Consider the following 23,558-nt stretch of genomic DNA (forward strand, 5'->3'; position numbering starts at 1 on the left):
TTCTTCATTTTTGCCCTTTGACTTATAGGGACCAGTGACCATTAACCACCACCTAACGCAATGTTACGTCAATTTACACATGCATCTGTTCAGTTGTTCATGGCATTCTAACCCTCCACGTTTGTCTTTGGTACATTCCTCCAAACTTGTCTAATTCTCCGGGCAAACTTCCTCACCAACTCACCATCTTGTCCTAATTTAGGAATCAAAACATCAAAATGAGATAGCATTTTCCTCCTGTACACTAACTCAAATAGCAACAAATCTGTTGCAATATGAACTTTTGAATTATACGCACACTGTATGTAAGGTAAAATAAGTGTCCCAATCATTGTGCCTAGAACCTACTTAGTAGCTCAACATCTTTGTGACTGTCTTGTACATGTGTTCCAGTCTCTCATTGGTCTGCAGATGAAATGGGCTCGTCTGTACCTTCTGTACACACAACACATGTCATAGTTGTTTCATCAATTCCAAGACAAAATTTGTACTTATGGTCTCAGGCAACCTGGACTTTAATACCTAGTTGTTTACTAAGCTTGTGCTACAGTATTAGCCTGCTGGTCCAGCATCAGTACCATTGGAAAGAATGAAGAAAAATGATAAATGATCATGAGAAAATACCTATTTCCTGCAGGTGCTTTGTTGAATGGGCCAAGGACATTCAACCTTACCATAGAAAATGAAGTGGACACTCCTGGTAACCTTTGTAGCAGCACTTTCTGATACGTAAAGTCGACCCTCTGTGTACAAGGCACACAGTCCTTAACATACTGCTCCATGTCATCCTTCCATTCCTCCACCAAAACTGCTCTGTTACATATCTGTCCATTGCACATTGCCCACCATGACCTGACAACATAAGATTGTGAGCTTGAGGTGAAACTTCCTTCCAAACACCCTCTGGAACAACCACATGTGGTCCACACATCACTTTTCTACACAACAAACCCTCATGCATAATTAAATATGGCTGTAGCGTAAATGCCTGACACAACTTATCCCTTTCCTATGCCTGCTGCTACTTTTCAGTGCTCTTCTTTGGTGTACTTAACATCACCAACCCGCAGCTTTTGCATGTGCATGTGATCTCCCTGGCTTAAGGATCACCTCATACTCAAATTCACTAAGTTTACCTACCTGCCTGCCAAGTTAATCTACTAACTGGATCTTTCAAAGTGAGCAATGATTTAAATGAAGCTTGGTCTGTCATGACCTTAAACTTCCTACAACACAGATAACACTGAAAATATGTAATACCATGTATGACCACCAACATCTCTTTTTCTGTCATTGAATAGCTACACTCCATTTTGTTTAACTGCCTTGAAGCATAAGCTATTGGATGTTCCTAACCATGTACCAACTGTCCCAAAACACAACCAATTGCCTCATTTGAAGCATAACATGAAAGGATAAACTCTGTCTCAAAATCTGTAAAAACCAATACTAGATCTGAAACTAAAATTTCTTTCATTTTTTCAAATGCCTCCCAAAATTCCTGTGACCAATGGAATTTTGTCCCCTTTTTCAGTAGCTTGTTGAAGAGTACGGCTATTACAGCAAGAAACCTTCACAAACCATCTATTATAATTACAGAGGCCAGTGAATGACTGTACCTTCTTACAATATTATGAAAGGAAAGTTGCTGCTTACCATATAGCGGAGTCACAGATAGGTACAACAAAACGACTCTCAGAATTAAAGCTTTGGCCTTTGTCAAAGCTTTGGCCTTTATCAAGCTCCGCCAAAGTTATTCATACTAATGGGAATCGTCTATTCCCCATTAATGTCACTCACATGCACTAAACTCTTGCAGATAAAACAGTGTGAACTATCCAACAGCTGGCCACTGTGGCCAAGCGATTCTAGGCACTTCAGTCTGGAACCATGCTGCTGCTATGGTTGCAGGTTCAAATCCTGCCTCGGGCATCAATGTGTGTGATATCCTTAGGTTAGTTAGGTTTAAGTAGTTTAGGTCTAGGAGACTGATGGCCTCACATGTTAAGTCCCATAGTGCTTAGAGCCAACACTTCATTGTTTAAGAGTAGGTCAGTCACATATAATGTGTCCCTCTGCTAGTTGGTTTCCACTGAAACCCACACTATCTTTCCTGTACCTGTTGGTATTTTATCCTGCTGATTGTTCTTTACTGAAAATGTATGCAGTTTAGTTGGTCTCACCCCCATGAAAGGTGAACCTTTTGCCATTGTCTCAGTTGCAACTGTTTCCCCCAGTTGAAACAGAGTCTCACTGAGTTCCACTGCGCATTGCATAAGATCAATCTTAGTGTGATGCTTATTGAGAAAGTGTAGCCCAAGACTCAATGAATAATCTTTGCCTAAGCATGACAACATCTCCATGTATTCACTGCACTTAATTTTCCTGATCAAAAACTCTATTGCTGCTGTACCCAATGATCCACCCTTTATCACCAACACCACGTAACCTATATACTTTGGTGGCTCTGGTCTCCATTTTCTCATGAGGTCCAGACTGATAATGGACACATTCACACATTTGTCCACTAAAAATCTCTGTTTCCTGCCACCTACTAATCCCTCTAAGCTACATTCTGTCTGTGCATTAACTTATGCTGTATTATGGTTTACTGGGTCTGCCTCTTGATGGTTGAAGCAGTCCCATTTGCATTTAATGGCTGCTTGCCTTGTCGGTGCTTTCCGCTCTTCCCACATCTAAACTCAAATTACCACTGGTTCACTATGCCAAATGCGTAGCACTCTGGTTGCTTACAGTGCTTCTGTACATGCCCCTCCTGACCACATTCATAAAATTTGATTTCAGCAATGAACACGCAGTGGCCCACTCTCCGCTTTGTCACCATGTCTACCTCCTTTATAAGTGTTGTGATCCTAAGAACTGACTCTTCTGGGTTCTCCATCCATACCTTCTTTGACATTTCAAGAAGTATACCAAGCAAAAAGGCCCTTGCTCTATTTTCCACCTCCTGTAACGGCACCCTATTAGCTCCTGCATTCTGGGTCTGTACATATGTCTTTGCATTTAGTTTATGGATTCTATCCAAGAACGCTTCCACAGACTCATTGCATTGCATCAACATCTTACTTAATTTCTCCCCAAAAAATCGCTCACTGTTCTGCTTGTGGTACCTCTGACACAATCCAGTAGCCCACTCCTAGAATGCATGTTCTTTGGTCGATGTCTCATGGTAGACAACACACGCTTTGGCATCCTCTGACAAATGCATGTTAGCAACATATGGGGTTACCATCCATGTACTTAATTAATGTTGTCACATCCTCCATTACCTTGCCCAAGAAGGGATTGACCAGTGTGATCACTGCTGGGTCATATGAAACCGAAGGCACCCTTAGTCCAGACTTACTTTCCTGTTGTGACTGACCATGACCCTCCTTAAGAGCCTCTAACACACAATTAAGTTCAACACATCTCTCTTTCATGCTCTCAAATTTCTCTGTTAATGCTTGCACTTGCTGAGTTAAAACTGCAACTGCATCTAAGGTAGTAGCACATGTTTCCACCATTTTGTGTCTCTATTTCCACCTTAATTCAACTGATATTTTTTAAACACAAAACATGAACTCCCATTTAACCCTACAAAAAAATGCAATCACATATCCATTTCTCTAGTGAATCATCACCCATCTACACTCAGTTCAACTAACAGACAGATTACCAGTATGCCTACATACAGAACAAACATCTGCTACAGCTCTGGTAAACAGCAATCTGTGCCCAGACAAACTGCAAAATGAATACCTCAATGGCACTAAATTACCACATCCATCATTACCTCTAAAGAAAGATAAGTCCGCAGGTTCCTATGATTTCGCAAAAGTAACTCCAAACATCTTGAAACCTAGCTCACACAGCTAACTCTGACAATGACTGCAGACATCAAAAAAACATAAATAAAACTTAGACTCACAATACTGCATTGTGCTGAGCTGGTACCTACAGGGTGTTTCAAAAATGACTGGTATATTTGAAACGGCAAGAAAAACTAAACGAGCAGCGATAGAAATACACGGTTTGTTGCAATATGCTTGGGACAATAGTACATTTTCAGGCGGACAAACTTTTGAAATTACGGTAGTTACAATTTTCAACAACAGATGGCGCTGCAAGTGATGTGAAAGATATAGAAGACAACGCAGTCTGTGGGTGCGCCATTCTGTACGTCGTCTTTCTGCTGTAAGTGTGTGCTGTTCACAACGTGCAAGTATGCCGTGGACAACATGGTTTATTCCAAGTTTTCAACGGAGGTTTAATGTAACCAAAGGACCGAAAAGCGATTAAATAAAGGATCAGTTTGAAAAATTTCAACGACTGGGAACGTGACGGATGAACGTGCTGGACAGGTAGGGCGACCGCGTACAGCAACCACAGAGGGCAATGCACAGCTAGTGCAGCAGGTGATCCAACAGTGGCCTCGGGTTTCCGTTCACCGTGTTGCAGCTGTGGTCCAAATGATGCCAACGTCCACGTATCATCTCATGCGCCAGAGTTTACACCTATATCCATACAAAATTCCAACACGGCAACCCCTCAGCGCCGCTACCATTGCTGCATGAGAGATATTCGCTAACGATATAGTGCACAGGATTGATGACGGCGATATGCATGTGGGCAGCATTTGGTTTACTAACAAAGCTTATTTTTACCTGGACGGCTTCGTCAAGAAACAGAACTGGCGCATATGGGGAACCGAAAAGCCCCATGTTGCAGTCCCATCGTCCCTGCATCCTCAAAAAGTACTGGTCTGGGCCACCATTTCTTCCAAACGAATCATTGGCCCATTTTTCAGATCCGAAACGATTACTGCATTACGCTATCTGGACATTCTTCATGAATTTGTGGCGGTACAAACTGCCTTAGACAACACTGCGAACACCTCGTGGTTTATGCAAGATGGTGCCCGGCCACATCGCACGGCCGACGTCTTTAATTTCCTGAATGAATATTTCGATGATCATGTGATTGCTTTGGGCTATCCGAAACATACAGGAGGCGGCGTGGATTGGCCTCCCTATTCGCCAGACATGAACCCCTGTGACTTCTTTCTGTGGGGACACTTGAAAGACCAGGTGTACCGCCAGAATCCAGAAACAATTGAACAGCTGAAGCAGTACATCTCATCTGCATGTGAAGCCATTCCGCCAGACACATTGTCAAAGGTTTCGGGTAATTTCATTCAGAGACTACACCATATTATTGCTATGCATGGTGGATATGTGGAAAATATCGTACTATAGAGTTTCCCAGACCACAGCGCCATCTGTTGTTGACAATTGTAACTAATGTAATTTCGAAAGTTTGTCTGCCTGAAAATGTACTGTTGTCCCAAGCATATTGCAACAAACGGTGTATTTCTATCGCTGCTCGTTTCGTTTTTATTGCCGTTTCAAATATACCAGTCATTTTTGAAACACCCTGTATGTCAAGTGCCACTGCCTCACTCACCACTCACCAAAACCAACTCTCCCCCCAGAACTTAGTGTTGGGCATGGACGAACACTTTCTGACCCAATATTTTGTATTGGAAAGCAAAACAACCACTTACTGATCCCAAATTATTGCAACCCCCCCCCCCCCCCCCCCAAACTCAGGGGTTTTAATATGTCAAAACAACCAGGAGAACCAGGAGGTATAGTTTGGGAGAGAGGTGTGACTCATGCCGAAGCATGCAGAGAAACACCAGCAAGTGTGTCACTGACTTTATTACTTTGAAGGTACACAGCAGGTCTCCTACTGAACTCGTAGATGGTGCCGCACAGTGTGCATGAGTGGGTCAGTGCAAATGCCAGTGCCAGAATCTGCAGCATTGGCCTTCCAGTCATCCAGCCTTGTAGATGTAACACTCCTATTCGTGCCACGACTAAGTGGCCGTGGCCCTTAACATGGCTGACTGCTCCCTCAAGTGCCACTTGTGGACCCCATGTAGAGTGCCAAAGGGAAGAAAGTGACCACCATTATTGTAGTGAGCCTTAGAAGCTCCAACCATCTACCCAGGGTAGCTCAGTCAGTGACCGCGGACATACAGGAAGTCGTGAGTTCACTCCCTATCCTAATCCCTGCTGATGGTAGCTTGCAGTCCAGTGGACGATGTCACCCAGAGAGTAGAGGCCAGCAGCCCTCTTGCTCCTCTTGGTGCTGTGGCTCCAAGGTGATGCAGCAGAGGTTGGAGGTACTTTCAGTGGGCTCGTTGGTCACAATATCCATCATCAAAAGTTCATTGTCGTTGGCCTGCAACTTCAACAATCATCATTCTGTCCAGTTCTGGACATGGACAGAATGGTGACACAACTGCCTCCTTTGAACCTCCACACTCAGTTATTTATATGTCTTTTTCCTATATGGAGGGGAAATATGGAGTGCTCTTTAATAATTACAATGTCAGTTTTCCTCGGTCCACTTCAGCTCCTACACACAGGTTGCTAGGCACTGTTGTAACAGCAATGTATGGGTTCTTCACAGCATGTCAGTGTCTTGTGCTACCCTGATTACTTCACACTTGTAAGCAGTGCCCGCTGGGCCATGCCTTCCCACCTACAGGCGACGTCACAAACCTGCCTTGCAGAATCATTTGCTAAATATCAATATTGCCCACACCTGCCACCTGATGTGCCAATTGGTCCCTTAACTACTACCTTCCAGCCATAGCTGCACAAAATTTACAAGTGTTCCCCAAATCACAAAGAAGTAATCTGCTGCTTCTGACTGCTAATGTACAACCTTGACTCATTCCTCTTTCTTCATGGCTCTCCTTTATGGAGGGATTTACAGAACACAGTGTATGAAGTAACACATTGATTGTCAACACATAGTGGTGGATGTTTCACTGCCAGGTCAAGGCAGCCACAGCACCAGGTGTGAGGCTTTGCTGTGGCTGCCAGTGGACAAATGGTGTCAAGTGTAAGGTTCTGCTGTAGCTGGCCATGGCCTTGTGGCAGTCAATATAGTAATGAAAATTAATTAAAGATTGAAATCTAGCTTCCATATTCTGAGTAGAAGCTTTATCACTCAATTGAGCCACAATGCAAAGCTTGACAAGTTTTATTGTGTATTATATAATATTTTGTATTATATAATATTATATATGTAATATTATTTTGTATTTTGTATTATTATGTATATTAAACACTTTGCTGGATGACTGTTATTTGTTTCTGTTGGTCACAATCTTATTCAGTCAGTTAAAAATGAGTCAATAGAGTACAGCTTCAGCAGTTGGTGAGGAAGTTGATCACTTCTTTCCCAGCATAGTTTCTAGACTTTAATTTTCACTTTCGTTTAGAGTTTTTAAATACAATTTTAACTGAAAAAGTATTATACGTATTTTAAGTTTCATCATTTAAAAGAAAGTCTGTATGGTTATATTTTTCAGGAGCAAATGTACATACAATAGAAACAACTCATGGAAAGACATTCACTTTAAAAGAGATTGAAGATGCATTACAAAAGTATAAGCCACAGATATTTTTCATAGTGCAAGCAGAGAGTACAATTGGAGTTTTTCAAGATGTGCAGCATATTGGACCACTGTGTCATAAGTATGTATTTGCTAAACAATTTTTTTTCTTCTAATGTGTGAAATGCATCAGATTGAAACTAAGAAAAGTACAGCACTACTTTATTATCAGTATTACTGCTGTACAATAGCTGTATTGTTCTCACTGCTGACTGTAGCTCTTATGAATGTATTTCATTGATTTTTCTTTGTTTGTATTTTTAAAAAAATAGATAAATAGAATCATTAACAGTTGAAGTTCATGTATAATTTAGTTCTGAAAAAGAATGAGTTTCAGTTCAAAGCAAACAGTTATGATAATTTGCCTCTTGGTTAGAATAAACAATTTAGTTTTGACAAAGAGTGAGTTTTATTTTTGAAGCAAACTGTTATGATAATTTGCCACTTGGTTAGTCTAAATTGTATCACAGAAATTTTCTTTGACTTAAACTATAAAGCCACATCATAGTTTCCTGGTATATCTTACACTAATGTCCAAAAATAGACCGAGCACAAGCACCAGACATTACTGCCATGAGCATGGCAGTATCTTCCAGATATAACTGCTGCTTCAGTTTCATTCCCAGCCAATAAATGATGTTAAATTTGGCACTATAGGGCTCATCTTCATAACCTTTGTTCTTCTTACCAATGGAAAAATAAATTTCAACTTTCTTTGTGAAAGAGTGGATCAAAATAAACTTTTCAAAATTATGAAAGAAAGCAAAAAGACAGAAAATCAGGGTTTAATACAATGTTAATGAATGAGTCATTGGAGACAGATTACAAACTTTAATTGGAAAAGAATGTGGAAGGAAGTCAAAAGTGCAGTTTCTCTTGGTATAGATGTATTAATTACTGAAAATTAAGGAACCTCAAATCTGGATGGCCAGATAGGATTTGAGCATTTTTCTTCCTGAATGTAATTTCAGTTCCTTAACTGCCATGTCACTTTCATTATTATTCTCCTGGTGCTATATTATAACAGCCATTGTATTATATGAAACTATATTAAAGATCCAATTAATTGTCTCTATTCTCTCATATACATTCAGCTATTACTGAATGGCTCTGAACTAAATTGGAATCCACTGAATACTGGCAGTGCACAGTGAAATTGAATATTCAGATGTAAAGAAGGACAATAAATTACAGATATCTCTGACTGACTGCTGTCCTCCTTTAGATTTGAATGGCCATCATTTCAAGAAAATAACATCAAAAATCCAAAGACTGCTTTGTGAAAAACTCAGTTGCAAGATATGTTCCAAGTAGTGCACCAGATCCCATGATATCAGCATGAGGTACACCAGCTCTCACAGCAGTAACAGCTCAGTTTTGTGCATTGTGATTAGGTTACATTTTTATGTTCTTCTGATTGGAAGTAAGCAGCAAATAGTAACTGTGTGTTTGTAGTGCTTTTACCATATTTCTAAGATCTCACATATTAGGCATGAAATGTATTTCAGTGCAGCTATTAGCACAACTGTTATCAATTGTTTGATACAGCAACCAGAAGTATCATTTAGTAGTTCCTCATGTGCCTAGGGATTCTGGCCATCATGAGGTCATGAAGAAGTTGACTACTGTTCATGGACAGCTGGAAGCTGGCTTCATAATAGTACTGCCTACTGCACCAGTAATGGAATAGCAGTGCAATTTCCCAATGGAGAAACACCCGGTCTGGCATTGTGTGGTCAACTGATGGTGGCTGAAAAGAAGTTTTCATGAGGAAGGCTGTACGTAGGTGATTGCCAGAAGTCTCTAGCAAATAGTCTTGAGACATTGCTTGCTGTTGATAATTAGAAAGAGCTAATGAGCTTTGTCTCTCCTGTTTATGTAGTGGTCTTTCTTCTATGATGGTCAGAATACCCACAGAGGAGGAAGAAAAGGCTGATAGTGGTTGTCAGTCCCAATGCTGGTCATTTGATGGCTCCCCTTAGGGAAATACCATCACAGGAGAAAATCAGACCAAATATGCACTCACTGTGTATTCCAGGAGAAATTGTCCATCAATTGGAAGATGCCATGAGTGACAGTCGTGCTGTGTTATGAGTGACAGTCGTGGTGTGTTGGAGTAGTACAGACCTGACTCATCGACCTGCTTTGCAGGATAGCTTATCCACCATCCCCCCCCCCCCCCCCACCCACCCACACACAAAAACACTCGGTTTTCAAGTTTGAGATGGATAGAAGAGGAGATGGACAGAGAGGGGGTAAAAGAGGTGAACAAGGAACACGGAGAAAGGGGCAAGAGGAGTTCAACAGAGAGAGTGGGGGGGGGGGAGGGGGGGCAGGAGTGGATGAAGAGAGATAAGGGAAAAGGAGGACAGGGACAGTGAGAGAGACAGCAGGAGATGGATAGAGACAATGGAGCAGGAGGAGATTGACAGAGAGAGAGGGGGTGGAGGAGATGGGCAATGGGAGAGGGGAGTGGAGATGGACAGAGGGAGATGCGGGAGGAAGATATGGGTCAGAGAAGGGAGGCAAGAAGGAGATGTACAGAGGGGAGAGAATTTGCTGACAGAGACATGAGGTTAGGAGGATACAGTCAGTAGGAGATGGTCAGAGAGAAGAGGAAGTGGGGATGGGCAGAGTGGGAGGAGAAGGAGATGGTTCAAGACTGGCAGAGAAGTAAATGTGTGCAATACATATGTCATATGTACACAGGTGAAGTCACAGAGAAAAGGCTAGTGTATGAAGTATATAAAGCAGACTATATGTATGTATGTAAGTATATATGTCCTGGATGTCCTCTCAAACTCCTGGATTGATTTCAACCATATTTGGTACACAAGCAAAATTTACAAGTATCAGCACTGTGGCTTTTATAACCTCCTGGCTCCAATTGGAGCAGAAATACTGGCAGAAATGTGTTTTTAGCTTCTGCTAAATATGCTTTTCTGCATCACAGCTCGGTATCTTGTTGGAAGTAAAACCACTAAGCTTTATCGATCTGCTTTCCAGGGCAGCCTAAACATCAGTGGCAAAAATTTTTGACCAGCTCATGACGTGTAGGCTGCCCTGCACAGGAAGTGTGTTGTGTGGAGTAGTATCAGCGAGTTTCAGCCTTCTGTTTTGCAGGTGTTATATTTGTGGGTGGACGTGGCAGGGCAAGTTTGAGATGGATAGAGGAGAAGATGGACAGAGAGAGGTAGGCTGGAGGTGATGGACAGAGGGAGGGGGAACAGGAGTGGATGGACAGAGGGAGGGAGGGACAGGAAGAGGGGGCAGGAGGAGGGCAAAGAGGGGAAGATGAGGAAGAGATGGATAGGAATTGGGGGAGGAGTGCGTAAGTGAGTAGAGGGTGAAGGAGGAGATGAATATGGTGAGATGGGAATGAGGAAGTGTGAAGAGGGAGGGGTAGGAGGAAATGGATAGAGAGAGGGGAACAAAAGGACATACACAGAGAAACTATGGCAGGAGGATGCAGACAGAGACAGGGGAAGGATAAGATGGACAGAGAGAGCAGAAGGAGGAGGAGGAGGGAAAGATGTGCAGAGAGAGATGGAGGAGGAGGAGTGGATGGACAGAAAGGGGAAGGAAGAGGAATCAAACATTGAGAAATGAGGAGAATTTGATGGATTCAGATGGAGGAGCAGGAAGGGATAGGCTGAGAGAGTGTGATATAGAGGAGATGAGCAGAGAAGAGTGGAGGAGGCAATGGGCAGAGAGATGTGGATGAAGATAATGGACAGAAAGGAGCCAAGAAGAAGGTGGGCATGCAGCAGGGGAGAGAGAGATTGGTGAGACAGGGGGCAAGGAGGATATGGACAGAGGAGGGAGAAGGGTACTAACAGAGAGAGGGGAAGGAGGAGATGGGCAAATTGGGGGGAACAGGTGAAAGAGATGGACCAAGAGTAGAGGGAGAAGAAGATGTGTACAGTATGTGTGTTGAACACATATGCAGGTGTAGCTGCTGGGGGAAGACTAGTATATATGTATCAAGCTGGCTGGGTGGTGAGGGTACAATTTTGAAATATTTGATGGGAATCCCCATTTTTTATTGCATACTATGATTCTACGGTAAAATCTATGTATGTTTTGTCTTAAGAATTTTCTTCAATTCACCACAGATGGTGCTGTAATTGGAGGAATAAATATGAATACACAATTGTAACTTACAACATGCTACTCAATGACCCTCGAATATCCAGTAGCACAGAGGACCCCACCTCCATGCTGCATGGGTAGGACAGGCAAGTATTTCATAACTTCTAATTAGAAAACCCATTTGCAATGTTATATTCCTCTGACATATTGAACAGGGAAGTACTCGGTGCACCATCGTGCCTGTGTAGCGAACTATGATGTATTATAACAGGCAGTACATTGTAACTCAAGTTCGTGTATCGTGCAGACACATAAAAGATAATGGCTCTAAATATTACAATACTGGCACAGTGTTTATTGCATTCACAGCTACTTATCATTTTCAGAACAGACATCCAAGTGGACAATGAATGTTGCAATCACAGAATAAAATATTGAAATGATTCTGATCTACAGAGAATGTAGGAGAAATGTTGAGCCTGACTATTTTCTAGAGAATGCTCACTCTCATTTGTTCTTTTACATTGTTGTGAATGCCTTTATGTTTGATGACAGCATACAGACCAGCAAAAGGAAATGAAGCAAACATGTAACAGGATAAACTAATGAAATAGCTGTAGTAGCAGCAGTGTTCCACAACCCACAGATAAGTGCTCAGCTTGTACCAACTACACCATGTGTCACTGCATCAAGAACTTCATAGCATTGATTTCCATAACCAGGTAGTGTTTTGTGAATGGGCACATCAACAAATGCACAAACAACCCACACATTTTTTGTGGAGGTATTATTTTCCAATGAGTCTCTACTCAAAAAACATAGTAGCATTATCCAGCATAACATGCATTACTGGAGTGTAAACAGTCCCCACTGGATGTGGCAATCTGACCATCAACATTCTTGGTTGGTTAACATATGGTGTGGTATCAGGGGGAACAAGTTCATTGGTTCATATTTTATCGGAAGCATGCTGAATGGGCACAAATATCAAATGTTTCTGGAACAGGAACTACTGGTATGACTGCAGGATGTTGGCCTGATCATTCAACAATGTGGCTTCAGCAAGACAGTTGCCCAGAGCATTACGCAATTGAAGCACGGGAGGTATTAGACTATGTTTGCACTGGTCAGTGGATAGGCAGAAGTGGCCCTATTATTTGACCCACTATGTTGCTGGATCTGACCACCATAGTTCTGTCTGTGGGAATAGTTAAAAGATAAGGTCTACTAGCAAGTGCCAACACCATGAAGACATGGTCAACCCCACCAGAAACACTTGTGCTGACATTTGCATAGAAATGCTTCCATTCTGTGTATGGTCTTTTGAAAAGTAGATCATTAAGTGTATAGAAGTTGGTGGCACTATGTTTGAACACTTACTCTAATTGGAAAAGTAGAGTTGCATTTGCTTTGAGCCATGGCCACAGTGATGCATCGAGTAATCCCTTATTCAATATATTGGAGTAATACAATGTTGCAAATGGGGTTTCTGTCCTACCCTTACAGTGTGGAGTTGGGATCCCATGTACCAATGGATACTCAATGGCTATTGAGTGGCATGAGGTAAATTATGATTGTGTACCCACTTCTGCTCCTCCAATTACTGCACCATCTGTGGCGAAATGAATCAAATGTTTCAGACAAAACATATGTAGATTTTGCCGCAGAATTGCAATCTGCAATAAAAAATTGGAGTTCCCATTGAAGATTTCAATGTTGCTCCCCCACCACCCATGTATGGGGTGGGGGTTGAGTGTAGTATCATTGGATGTCCCCCCACTGAGACAAACTAATTGGAATTATAACTTTTTTTGATGGGCAAACATATTTTTTCAGCCCCTGTCGAACAGGATGCCCTGCATGACAGTTGTGTTGTATGGGAATAGTATAACCTGCGAATCGATGTGCTTTAGAGGGCAGCCTAAATGTTAGGAGTAGGAAATGGTTGTCCTGCTCTTGACAAGCAGGCTGCCCTGCACTACAGGTGTGTTGCTTTGGAGTATATCAGCCTGCTTTCATCAATCTACTTTGCAGGGATTACACATACAGATGGGCACAGTTGGGAGACACTTGAGATGGATAGAGGACAGGATGGGTGGAGTGAGGTGAGTCCAGAAGGGGATGGACAGAGAGAGGGGGCAAGAGGAGAAGAGCAGAGGTGGGGAAGGAGGAGATGGTCAGAGAAATGGGCTGAGTGCGGAGAGGAGGATTTGGACCAAGAATAGGGGAAGGAGGATATCTATGCAATATATGTGTTGAACACATGTCTGGGCAAATCTGCAGAGAAAAAGCTAGTAAATATATGTATTTACCAATCAATAGATTCTGACACCTTAGTCACAGTATCATGTAAAGACAGCCTAAACATGATGGTATGGAAACACCCTGACCATATGGTAATAGCAGGTGGTGACTTTAATCAGCCCAATATACACTGCTAAAGCTACATGTATGTTATCAGCAGCAAGGGCAAACAGACTTATAAAGTAATAATGGAAATGTTGTCTCACAACTGTCTCAGACAACTAGTCCAACAGCCCATACCAAAAAAATTGACCTCCCAGTTATAAACAGAGCCAATCTTTTCACGATTTTCAGCAGTAAAAAGAGGGATTCATGATTATTATGCTATTACTGGAACAATTATCACCAAAGACAAAACATTATGAAAGTTTGGGAGGATATTCATGTTCAGTCAGAGCAACAGAATGTCACTGTCAACTTACAAAAAGGATGATCAGAGAACATTTAGTGAACATCTGACAACCTCAGGACAACTGTGGCTATAGCTGGAAGTACATCCCAAGTAAAGTAATAAAAAACCAACATGGTTCAATAACATCAATCTGAGAATATTATGACAACTACTGCATGAAAGGGAGGAAGATTAGAGTGTAATGTCCTGTTGACCACATGTCATCAGAGATGGAGCACAAGCTCAGATTAGGAAAGGTCCTAAAGGAAATCAGCTGTGTCCTTTCAAAGAAACCATCCTGGCATTTGCCTTAAGCAATTTAGGGAAATCACAGAAAACCAAAATCCGGATGGCCAGACAGGGATTTGAACTGTTGTCCTCTCAAATGAAAGTCCAATGTGCTAAACACTGCGAAACTTCATGGGAACTGATGGGAAAAAGTTAATAGTAACTCATTTAAACATAAGAAGGCCCATGCATGAAGTCTGCAGGACTTTTCAGTCAGATCCTGTGAAAAGATTTATCATTTAATCCAAGGAAGTTCTGATCATGTGTAAAATGAGTGGACAGGTCCAAATCTTCCACTCAATCTCTCTAGTGTTGAAACAAAAAACAGCAGACAGAAAGCAGAAATACTAAAGCCTGTAGTGAAAAATTTATCCACAAATGAGGATACTACCACATCGATATCTGACCACTGCTTAGCAGCATAAATTATAGATCCTGGTATCAGCATTCCCAGTTTTGAAAAACAATTCAGACTACTCAAAGCAAACAAGGCACCAGGCTACAAGAGAGTTCCATTTGGAACTTACATTAAATATGCTGTGGAATTAGAATCTGTCCCTGCTTACGTTTATGGCAAATCTCTTGCATATTGAATAGTCTCAGATGAATGGAAAAGGATACTCCTGTCTACAGAGAGCAAAAAAGATTGGATGCACAAAATTGCATGTGTCTGGAGCAGGATCCTCAAGCATATTCTAAGACTAAACATTACAATGTTCTTGGATGAAAACAATCTTATCTCATGGAACTAGCACTGACTCAAGAAAAACTTGCTTTATTCACTTATGTCATCTTGTAAGCAACAGACACAGATGAACACATTTACAAAAAGCATTCAGTGCTGCACCACATTGTTGACTACTAACCAAGATATAATTATATGGAGTATCTTGCCAAATATATGATTTGCTCAATGACTATTTGATTGATAGAATCCTATATGTTGTTCTGGAGAATGAATATTCTACAGAAATGAAAGTAACAAAGGATGTGCCCTAATAAATAATAAACAGTTCATCTGATAGGTTCAGCAGCACTATAAGAGCAGTTTCTATCAATGCTGTTGTCTGGCAGTGTATCATTGTTGGATCATCAAAAGATAAATGTGAAGAGACTTGGCCAAAATTTCTGTTTTGTAATGAATGGCAGTTTTCTTTAAGCAGGGATGGATGTAAGGTAACACTTGTAACAAAGAGAACAAGTGTGATAGTATCTGATTAAAAATAACTGATGAATATCTGGAACATGTCACATTGAATAAGTATTCATGTTAAATCAGTATTACAAAAGTTGAATGTAAGACTTAGATTTGGAAAGATTTCGATAGGGAAAATGCAGTGCATCTCTACAGGAAATCATATACAAGTTGTTAGGCTATGGCATTTTCATGAGCATTTTTATTATTGTTGTAGTTATTATTATTACCAAAAATGCATCTTGGACTGGAATTCACATTGACAATGTATACTAATGTTTCTGAATGAGGATGGCTACACAATGCTTTTTCACTGCATTCCCACAGATTGCTGCACTTACAAGAGTGGGGGCAAACTTCCTCCAGCCAGAACACATATGGTATATATACAGTTACAGAACATTCCAGTACAATGATTCTTGCCATATATGAATACTTCTAGAATGTATTCGGACTGAATATAGAAATTAAAATTTTACTGTTCAAGTGAGTCTTGAACTCATGACCCTCGATGAAACAAATTAGTATCATAACCACTACACTATGGTGACTGTGCTGTTCAGCTTCTTCTGCAACATTGTTCCCTCCTTAAGAGAACAGCATCTCGGTGTTACATCCTCCTAGTCAACCAACAAAGTGAATGATGGTCTGTAACCACTGAGAATGGCTTTCCATAGAGATAATGTCAAAATTTGCACATGACCCAGATCACAGCAAGATATTCTCTTTCTGTAGTTGAGTAGTTTCTCTCAGCTTTTGTAAGTGTCCTCTTTTCCTTCAGAAATCTGCACCAGAACAGCACCGGTCCCCTACCCACTGGCATTTGTGAGTAGTTCTGTGGGTGCTCTCTCATCATACAGACAAAGTACAGGGTCAGTCGTGAGAGCTTTTCACAGCCCATCAAAAGAATCTTATTGAGCACTGCCTGAAATAAATTTAGCATCAGCTTTTAACAACTCTTGGAGTGGCCTGGCTCTGATACAAAAGTCTTTGATAAAATGATGGTAATAAGAACATAATCCAAGGAAGCCTCTCACATCTCTAATGCTTTTAGGAATGGGAAATCCCATTATAGATCTCACCTTTCCTGGGTCTGGCTGCATACCTTCGATTGGCACAAGGTGACAAAGTATTTTGATTTCTTTTGCTCCAAAGAGACATTTTGTGTTATTAAGTTTCAGTCTGCATTATTGGAGACATTTAAGAATGGCCCTCAGTCTTTTTATGTGTTCATCAAATGTCTCTGAGAATACTATAATATCATCTAAATAACAAAGACACATCATCCACTTCAGGTGCCTTAGAAGATTATCCATCATCCATTCAAAAGTTGCTGGTGCAAAACCAAATGGCATTACCTTAAACTCATACACGCCCTCAGAGGTGATGGATTCAGTTTTCTAGTGATCAGCCTCATCTACTTCAATTTGCCAGTATCCCAAGTACATTTCCATGGTTGAGAAAAACTTAGCCCCTTCAGACAATCTAGTGTATCATCAATTCATGGGAAAGGGTAAATTTCCTTTTTAGTTATCTTATTAAGCTTCCTGAAATCAACACAAAAGTGCCAACTGCCATCCTTCTTCCTGACAAGAACCACTGGTGACGACCATGGGCTCCGCAAAGGCAGAATGATGTCATTCTTCATCATTTTCTCTACCTTGTCATGAATTATTCAATGTTCTGTTGCTGACACACGGTGTGTTTTCTTGCTTATTGGTTGATGGTCTCCACTGCTAATCTGGTGCTTCACCATCAATTTCTCTAATTTACTCTTCACCTGTGGATTGAAGCAGTCAGAGAACTCCTAAAAATGGCAAATAGCTTCCTCTGTTGTTCCTTATTGATATCTGGTGATAATTGGGCTAGAAGATCTTGTCTCATAGTGTTAGTGTTAATTTCATCCACAGACTTGACATGGGAGGTTTCCATAATGCTCAGCTGTTATGTAAAATAACAACTCAGCGTTTGCTATGCACATGGATCTTGGAAGGATCTGCAGTTCTTGGTGACAGTTAACTATCCACAAATCACTGAATCCATTCTTAAATGAGATGGCAGAGGTTGGGATGATCAAGTTATTCTTCAGTGGTATGCTTCTCTTACATTCCACTATGATCCATGGGTTGATGTATGGCATGACACATGACAGTTACCTTTCTAGCACTGACTGCAGGAATGATCACTTCATCCAGCACACATAGTCTCCACACACTCGAATGCGCATCTTCCTGTCCACAGTATCTCATCTTGTATAACATAGTCTTTGAGTGACCATACTCTATAATTGCCTGAGAAGCTTTCAAAAAGTCCCATCCGAGAATGACGTCATGACTACAATCTTGTATGACGATGAATTCTAAATGCTGTGTATGGCCACTTATACCCACACAAATGGCACATCTTCCTGTAGGTTTTACATATTTCCCATTAGCCCCCTTCAGCAGAGATGTTTTGCTGTCAACGAATACGGTTTTCTGCGACTGGTGATGGTACTTCTCCGAAATGACTGAGTATGATGCTCCAGAGTCCACAAGAGCTTGGGCTGGTCAGCCATCCATGATGATGTCAACGTAGTTTCCAATCATTTTTGTAGTGATCGATGGTGGAGGATTTTTCTCTTCTGTGGCCTCACCTCCGAGGAAGGTTGCACCATTTAGTTTTACAGGTTGCAGTGGCTAGGTGATCGGCTGGAGCTTCTAAACGGCGGCAGAGACATTGATCGGCGTGTTGGTGTGCCTTCTGAACTTTCTCTCTCACTATCTGATGAAGAACACTTGTGAAATCACTTTCTTCCTCCATCACAGACATCGATATGACGTTTGGAAGCCATTCAAACTTCTTGCATGTAATTCTTTTTTGATGCATTTTCTCGATATACTGGCACCATTTTAAGAAGTCGTCTACTGTCGAAACCTCCTTCAGGAGTAGGGCTTGATACATGTCTTCAGCAACACCCTTCATGAGATGTGCAACCTTATCTTCCTCTTTCATACTAGGATCCACTATTTTACACAGCTCCAAGAGGTCTTGAATGTAGGATGCTGTTGTTTCTCCTGGGCGCTGTGCTCTGCACTATAATTTATCTTCAGCCTTGCACTTCTGTCATTGTGTGTCGCTGAAATACTTGTGCAGTTCCGCCTGGAACACTTCCCAGCCTGTGAACTTGTCCTCATTGTTCTCATACCATTGCGTGGCAGTGCCCTCCAAGTAGAAAAATACATTAGCCAAACACAGGGTGTCATCCCATTTGTTAAATTTGGCTATACGCTCATATACTTTGTTATACTTGTTTGGATCTTGGCCACTGTCACCAGAGAACCCAGAAGGATGTCTCATGTGGTGGCACACATTTACTATCATTGTGATGTCCTCTTCTTCTTCTGTCTCCGATAGATTGCGATGTGTTGAATACAGCTCTAACTCAGGTTTCTCGCCATGTAAAGGGTGGCTCTGTCATGGCCTGATGTAAGTCACTGTGTCATTGATAATGTGTGGTAACACAAGTTCCAATACCCAGCATCTCCACCAGAATAATGTCACATACAAGAAGGTGTAAGTGTATTAATGATGAACACTAACTTCACTTAACATTGATTTATTCAGCACTGGCATGTACAAGAGCATGGAGCGAACTGCCTTCGGCCAGAACACATATTGTATACATACAGCTACAGAACATTCCAGTACAATGATTCTTGCAATTTGTGGATACTTCTAGAATACACTCAAAGCGAATATAGAAATTAAAATTTTACAGTTAGGGTGAGTCTTGAACTCATGACCCTCCATGAAACAGTCTAGTATCATAACCACTACACTACAGCAAATGTGCTATTGAGCTCCTTCTGTGACAATATATAATAGTTTAATTACTTCAGAACTAGTCTATGATATCAAGCCTTAAAGTCCTACAGCATTGGCTTGAAATTGCAACACCCTAGACATTATTGACCAACACAAATGTATACTCAAAGTATGGGAGTGAAAAGGCTACCTGCTCTTGTTTTTAAGTCATCTGACTGGTTTGATGCAGCCTGCCATGAATTCCTTTCCTGTGCCAACCTCTTCATCTCATAGTAGCACTTGCAACCTATGTCCTCAATTATTTGTTGGATGTATTCCAATCTCTGTCTTCCGCTACAGGTTTTGCTCTTTACTGCTCCCTCTAGTACCATTGAAGTCTTGTCCTGGAGTCTTAACAAATGTCCTATCATCCTGGCTCTTCTTCTTATCAGTGTTTCCCACATATACCTTTCCTCTCCGATTCTGCGCAGAACCTCCTCATTTCTTACCTTATCAGTCCACTTAATTTTCAACATTCATCTGTGGTATGGCATTTCAAATGCTTCAGTTTCTTTTGTTCCAGTTTTCCCACTATCAAACAATGCTGTGCTCCAGATGTACATTCTCAGAAATTTCTTTCTCAAATTATGGCCTATGTTCGATATTAATAGACTTCTCCTGGCCAGGAATGCCCTTTTTGCCGGTGCTAGTCTGCTTTTGATGTACTCCTTACTCCATCCATCATTGGTTATTTTGCTGTCTATGTAGCAGAATCCCTTAACTTCATCTACTTCTTGACCATCAATTGTGATGTTAAGTTTCTTGCTGTTCTTATTTCTGCTACTCCTCTTTTCCTTTGTCTTTCTTTGATTTACTCTCAATCTAGATTCTGTACTGATCAGACTGTTCATTCCTTTCAGCATACCCTGTAATTCTTCTCCACTTCCACTCAGGATGGAAATGTCAACAGAAAATCATATCATTGATATCCTTTCACCACAAACTTTAATCCCACTCCTGAACCTTCCTTTTATTTCCACCCTTGCTTCTTTAATACAAAGATTGAACAGTAGGGGTGAAAGACTACATCCCTGTCTTACACCTTTTTTAATCCAAGCACTTCATTCTAGCTCATCCACTCTTGTTATTCCCTCTTGGCTCTTTTACACATTGTATTTTACCCATCTCTCCCTATATCTTATTACTATTTTTCTCAGAATTCTGAACATCTTGCACCATTGGTGAATGCTTTTCCCAGATCCATAGATCATGTAAACATGTCTTGATTTTTCTTTAGCCTTGTTTCCATTATCAACTGCAACATCAGAATTTCCTCTCCGGTGCATTTACCTTTCCCAAAGTCAAATTGATTGTCATCTAACTCATCCTCAAATTTCTTTTCCATTCTTCTGCATATTATTCTCATCAGTAACTTAGATGCATGAGCTGTTAAGCTGATTGTGCAATAATTCTCACATTTGGCAATTCTTGCAGTCTTGGAAATAGTATGGATGATAGTTTTTTCTAAGTCATGTGGTATGTTGCCAGACTCTTATATTCTACACACCAACGTGAATAATCATTTTGTTGCCACTTCTCCCAACGATTTTAGAATTTCTGATGGAATGTTATCTATCCTTCTGCCTTATTCAATCTTAAGTTCTCCAAAGCTCCTTTAAATTCTGATTCTGATATTGGATCCCCAATCTCTTCTAAATCGTCTCCTGATTCTTCTTCTATCACATTAGACAAGTTTTCCCCCTCATAGAAGCCTTCAATGTACTCTTTCCACCTATCCACTCTCTCCTCTGCATTTAACAGTAGAATTCCCAGTTCGCTATTAATGTTACTACCCTTGCTTTTAATTTCACTGACAGTTGTTTTGACTTTCCTTTTTGCTGAGTCAGTCCTTCCAAAAGTCATTTCTTCTTCGATTCCTTCACATTTTTCACATATTCATTTCATTTCTTTTTCAATTTCTTCACAATTTTCATTCATCCATTTTACTTTAGTTTCCCTGCACTTCCTATTTATATCTTTCCTCAGTAGCTTGTATTTCTTTACTCCTGAATTTCCCTGAACATGTTTGTACTTCCTTCTTTTATCGAAAAACTTAAGTATTTCATCTGTTACCCATGGTTTCTTCACAGTTACCTTATTTGTACTTATGTTTTTCTTTCCAAGTTCTGCGATTGCCCTTTTTAGAAATATCCATTCCTCTTCAATTTTGGTGCCAAATGAGTTATTCCTTATTGAGCAATTCCTTATTGTTGTATCTGTAGCCTTCGAGAACTTCAAGCATATCTTGTCATTTCTTAGTACGTCTGTATCCCACTTCTTTGCATATTCATTCTTCCTGACTAATCTCTTAAGTTTCAGCCCACTCTTCATCATTACTACATTGTGATCTGAGTCTGTACCTGCTCCTGGGTATGCCTTACTATCCAGTATCTGATTTCAGAATCTCTGTCTGAACTTTATATAATCTAACTGAAATCTTCCCATGTCACCCAGCCTTTTCCAAGTATACTTCCTCTTCTTGTGGTTCTTGAACAGGGTATTCACTATTGCTAGTGCAAATTTATTACAGAACTCAATTAGTGTTTCTTCTCTCTCATTCCTTGTCCCAAGTCCATATTCCCTTGTAACTATTTCTTCTGCTTCTTCCCCTACAACAGCATTCCAGCCACCATGACTATTAGCCGCAACTTGTAGAACATTATCCTTTCGTTGGTTATTCAATCTTTTTCTCATGGTTATATCCCAATGGAAAGATCATTATGACACTTATTCAACTACAGGCCACATGCCCTGGGAATACACATCATGTGTGTTGGTTTCCATTGCCTCCTGCAGCCCCATGCCATTGATAATTGGTGATTCTTCTGCCTTCAGTTTCCCTCCCTAAGGTCAAGAGAGTGACTCGAACCTAAATTCACTCCTCCGCCCTCTCTCACAAGGCTGTTGGCGATATGAGGGGGACTTCTTATCCCAGAAGCCTATGGCCACCACTGCAGATTATTAATCAAAATTTAAGCAATGGCAGGGTTCGAACCCAGGGCTGCTGATGTTTTGATTACTAATCAAAGATGCTACCCCTGCTACAGCAAGTTTTTTCTTCCACAATGACATATGTACTCATGGTTGTGTTGCTTTTAGAAATTGTGTACCAGACCACACCCAAAAGCATTTCAAATATGTTAACAGATATCCTGTAGTACTCAAAAATCTTGTCTGAACTTGCATTCAGTTTGCTGTGTACCAGAACATATAATCTCTTTATTGATCTCTCACTTAATATTGAATGGACCCTGTATTTTTTTCATGCAGTCATTGCTGGCACCTACGGAGGAACTAGTGCACCATATAACTAAAGGACGACATTCCTATTAAATGAAATCCTGCTCATAGTTGGTACTAGCTGTATACAGTAAATGTTGCTTCAGGTTGCACTGACTCACTTGTAATTGGATTTACCATGGTTTCATGTGCATGAGAAAAGCACCCTCATGGCCAGCGCTGTCACTGATACCCATTTTGCATAAAACAAGTGCCAGCCACTGCATGAGAAACACTCCTGTGTGGCAAAGGCCTTAGTGAGACGAATTCTAGAGTATTTTTCCTGTTTTTGGAGTCCTTATGAAGTAGGCATGGAGACAGATGTTGAACAAACTCAGAGATGACTTTCTAGGATCATAACAGGTTTGTTAGCCCATACGAAAGTCCAACAGAAATGATGCGGGAACTTAACTGGGAATCGATGGAAGAATGATGACATAATTCTTTCAAAATCCTGTGGGATGACTTTAGGGGACTTGTATTTGAAGCACACTCCCTTCCCTCCAAAGTACACCAAAAAAGGACAATAATACTGAGGTGCAGTGACTATGATGGCAAGGGTGGTGCAACAATTCATTCAGCACAAAACCTGTCCTGAATGATGTGTGCTGTGTGAACAAGGGTTCTGTCATCTTAGAAAACAACATCACCATTGAGGAACAAACATAGTACCATCAGCTGAAATTGTC

At 40.9% G+C, this 23,558-nt stretch overlaps 1 protein-coding gene across 1 annotated transcript in view; it reads left to right on the top strand.

The window, feature by feature from the left end:
• The window catches only part of LOC126353750 (alanine--glyoxylate aminotransferase-like), a 93,743-nt gene that overhangs the window by 39,043 nt on the left and 31,142 nt on the right, over positions 1-23,558 (top strand). The window contains exon 3 of the mRNA XM_050002798.1: positions 7,391-7,556. Coding sequence (XP_049858755.1) covers positions 7,391-7,556 — 166 coding nt within the window. The remainder of the gene's footprint in view (positions 1-7,390; positions 7,557-23,558) is intronic.

Source organism: Schistocerca gregaria, chromosome 3 (assembly GCF_023897955.1).
Source record: "Schistocerca gregaria isolate iqSchGreg1 chromosome 3, iqSchGreg1.2, whole genome shotgun sequence".
NCBI lineage: Eukaryota > Metazoa > Arthropoda > Insecta > Orthoptera > Acrididae > Schistocerca > Schistocerca gregaria.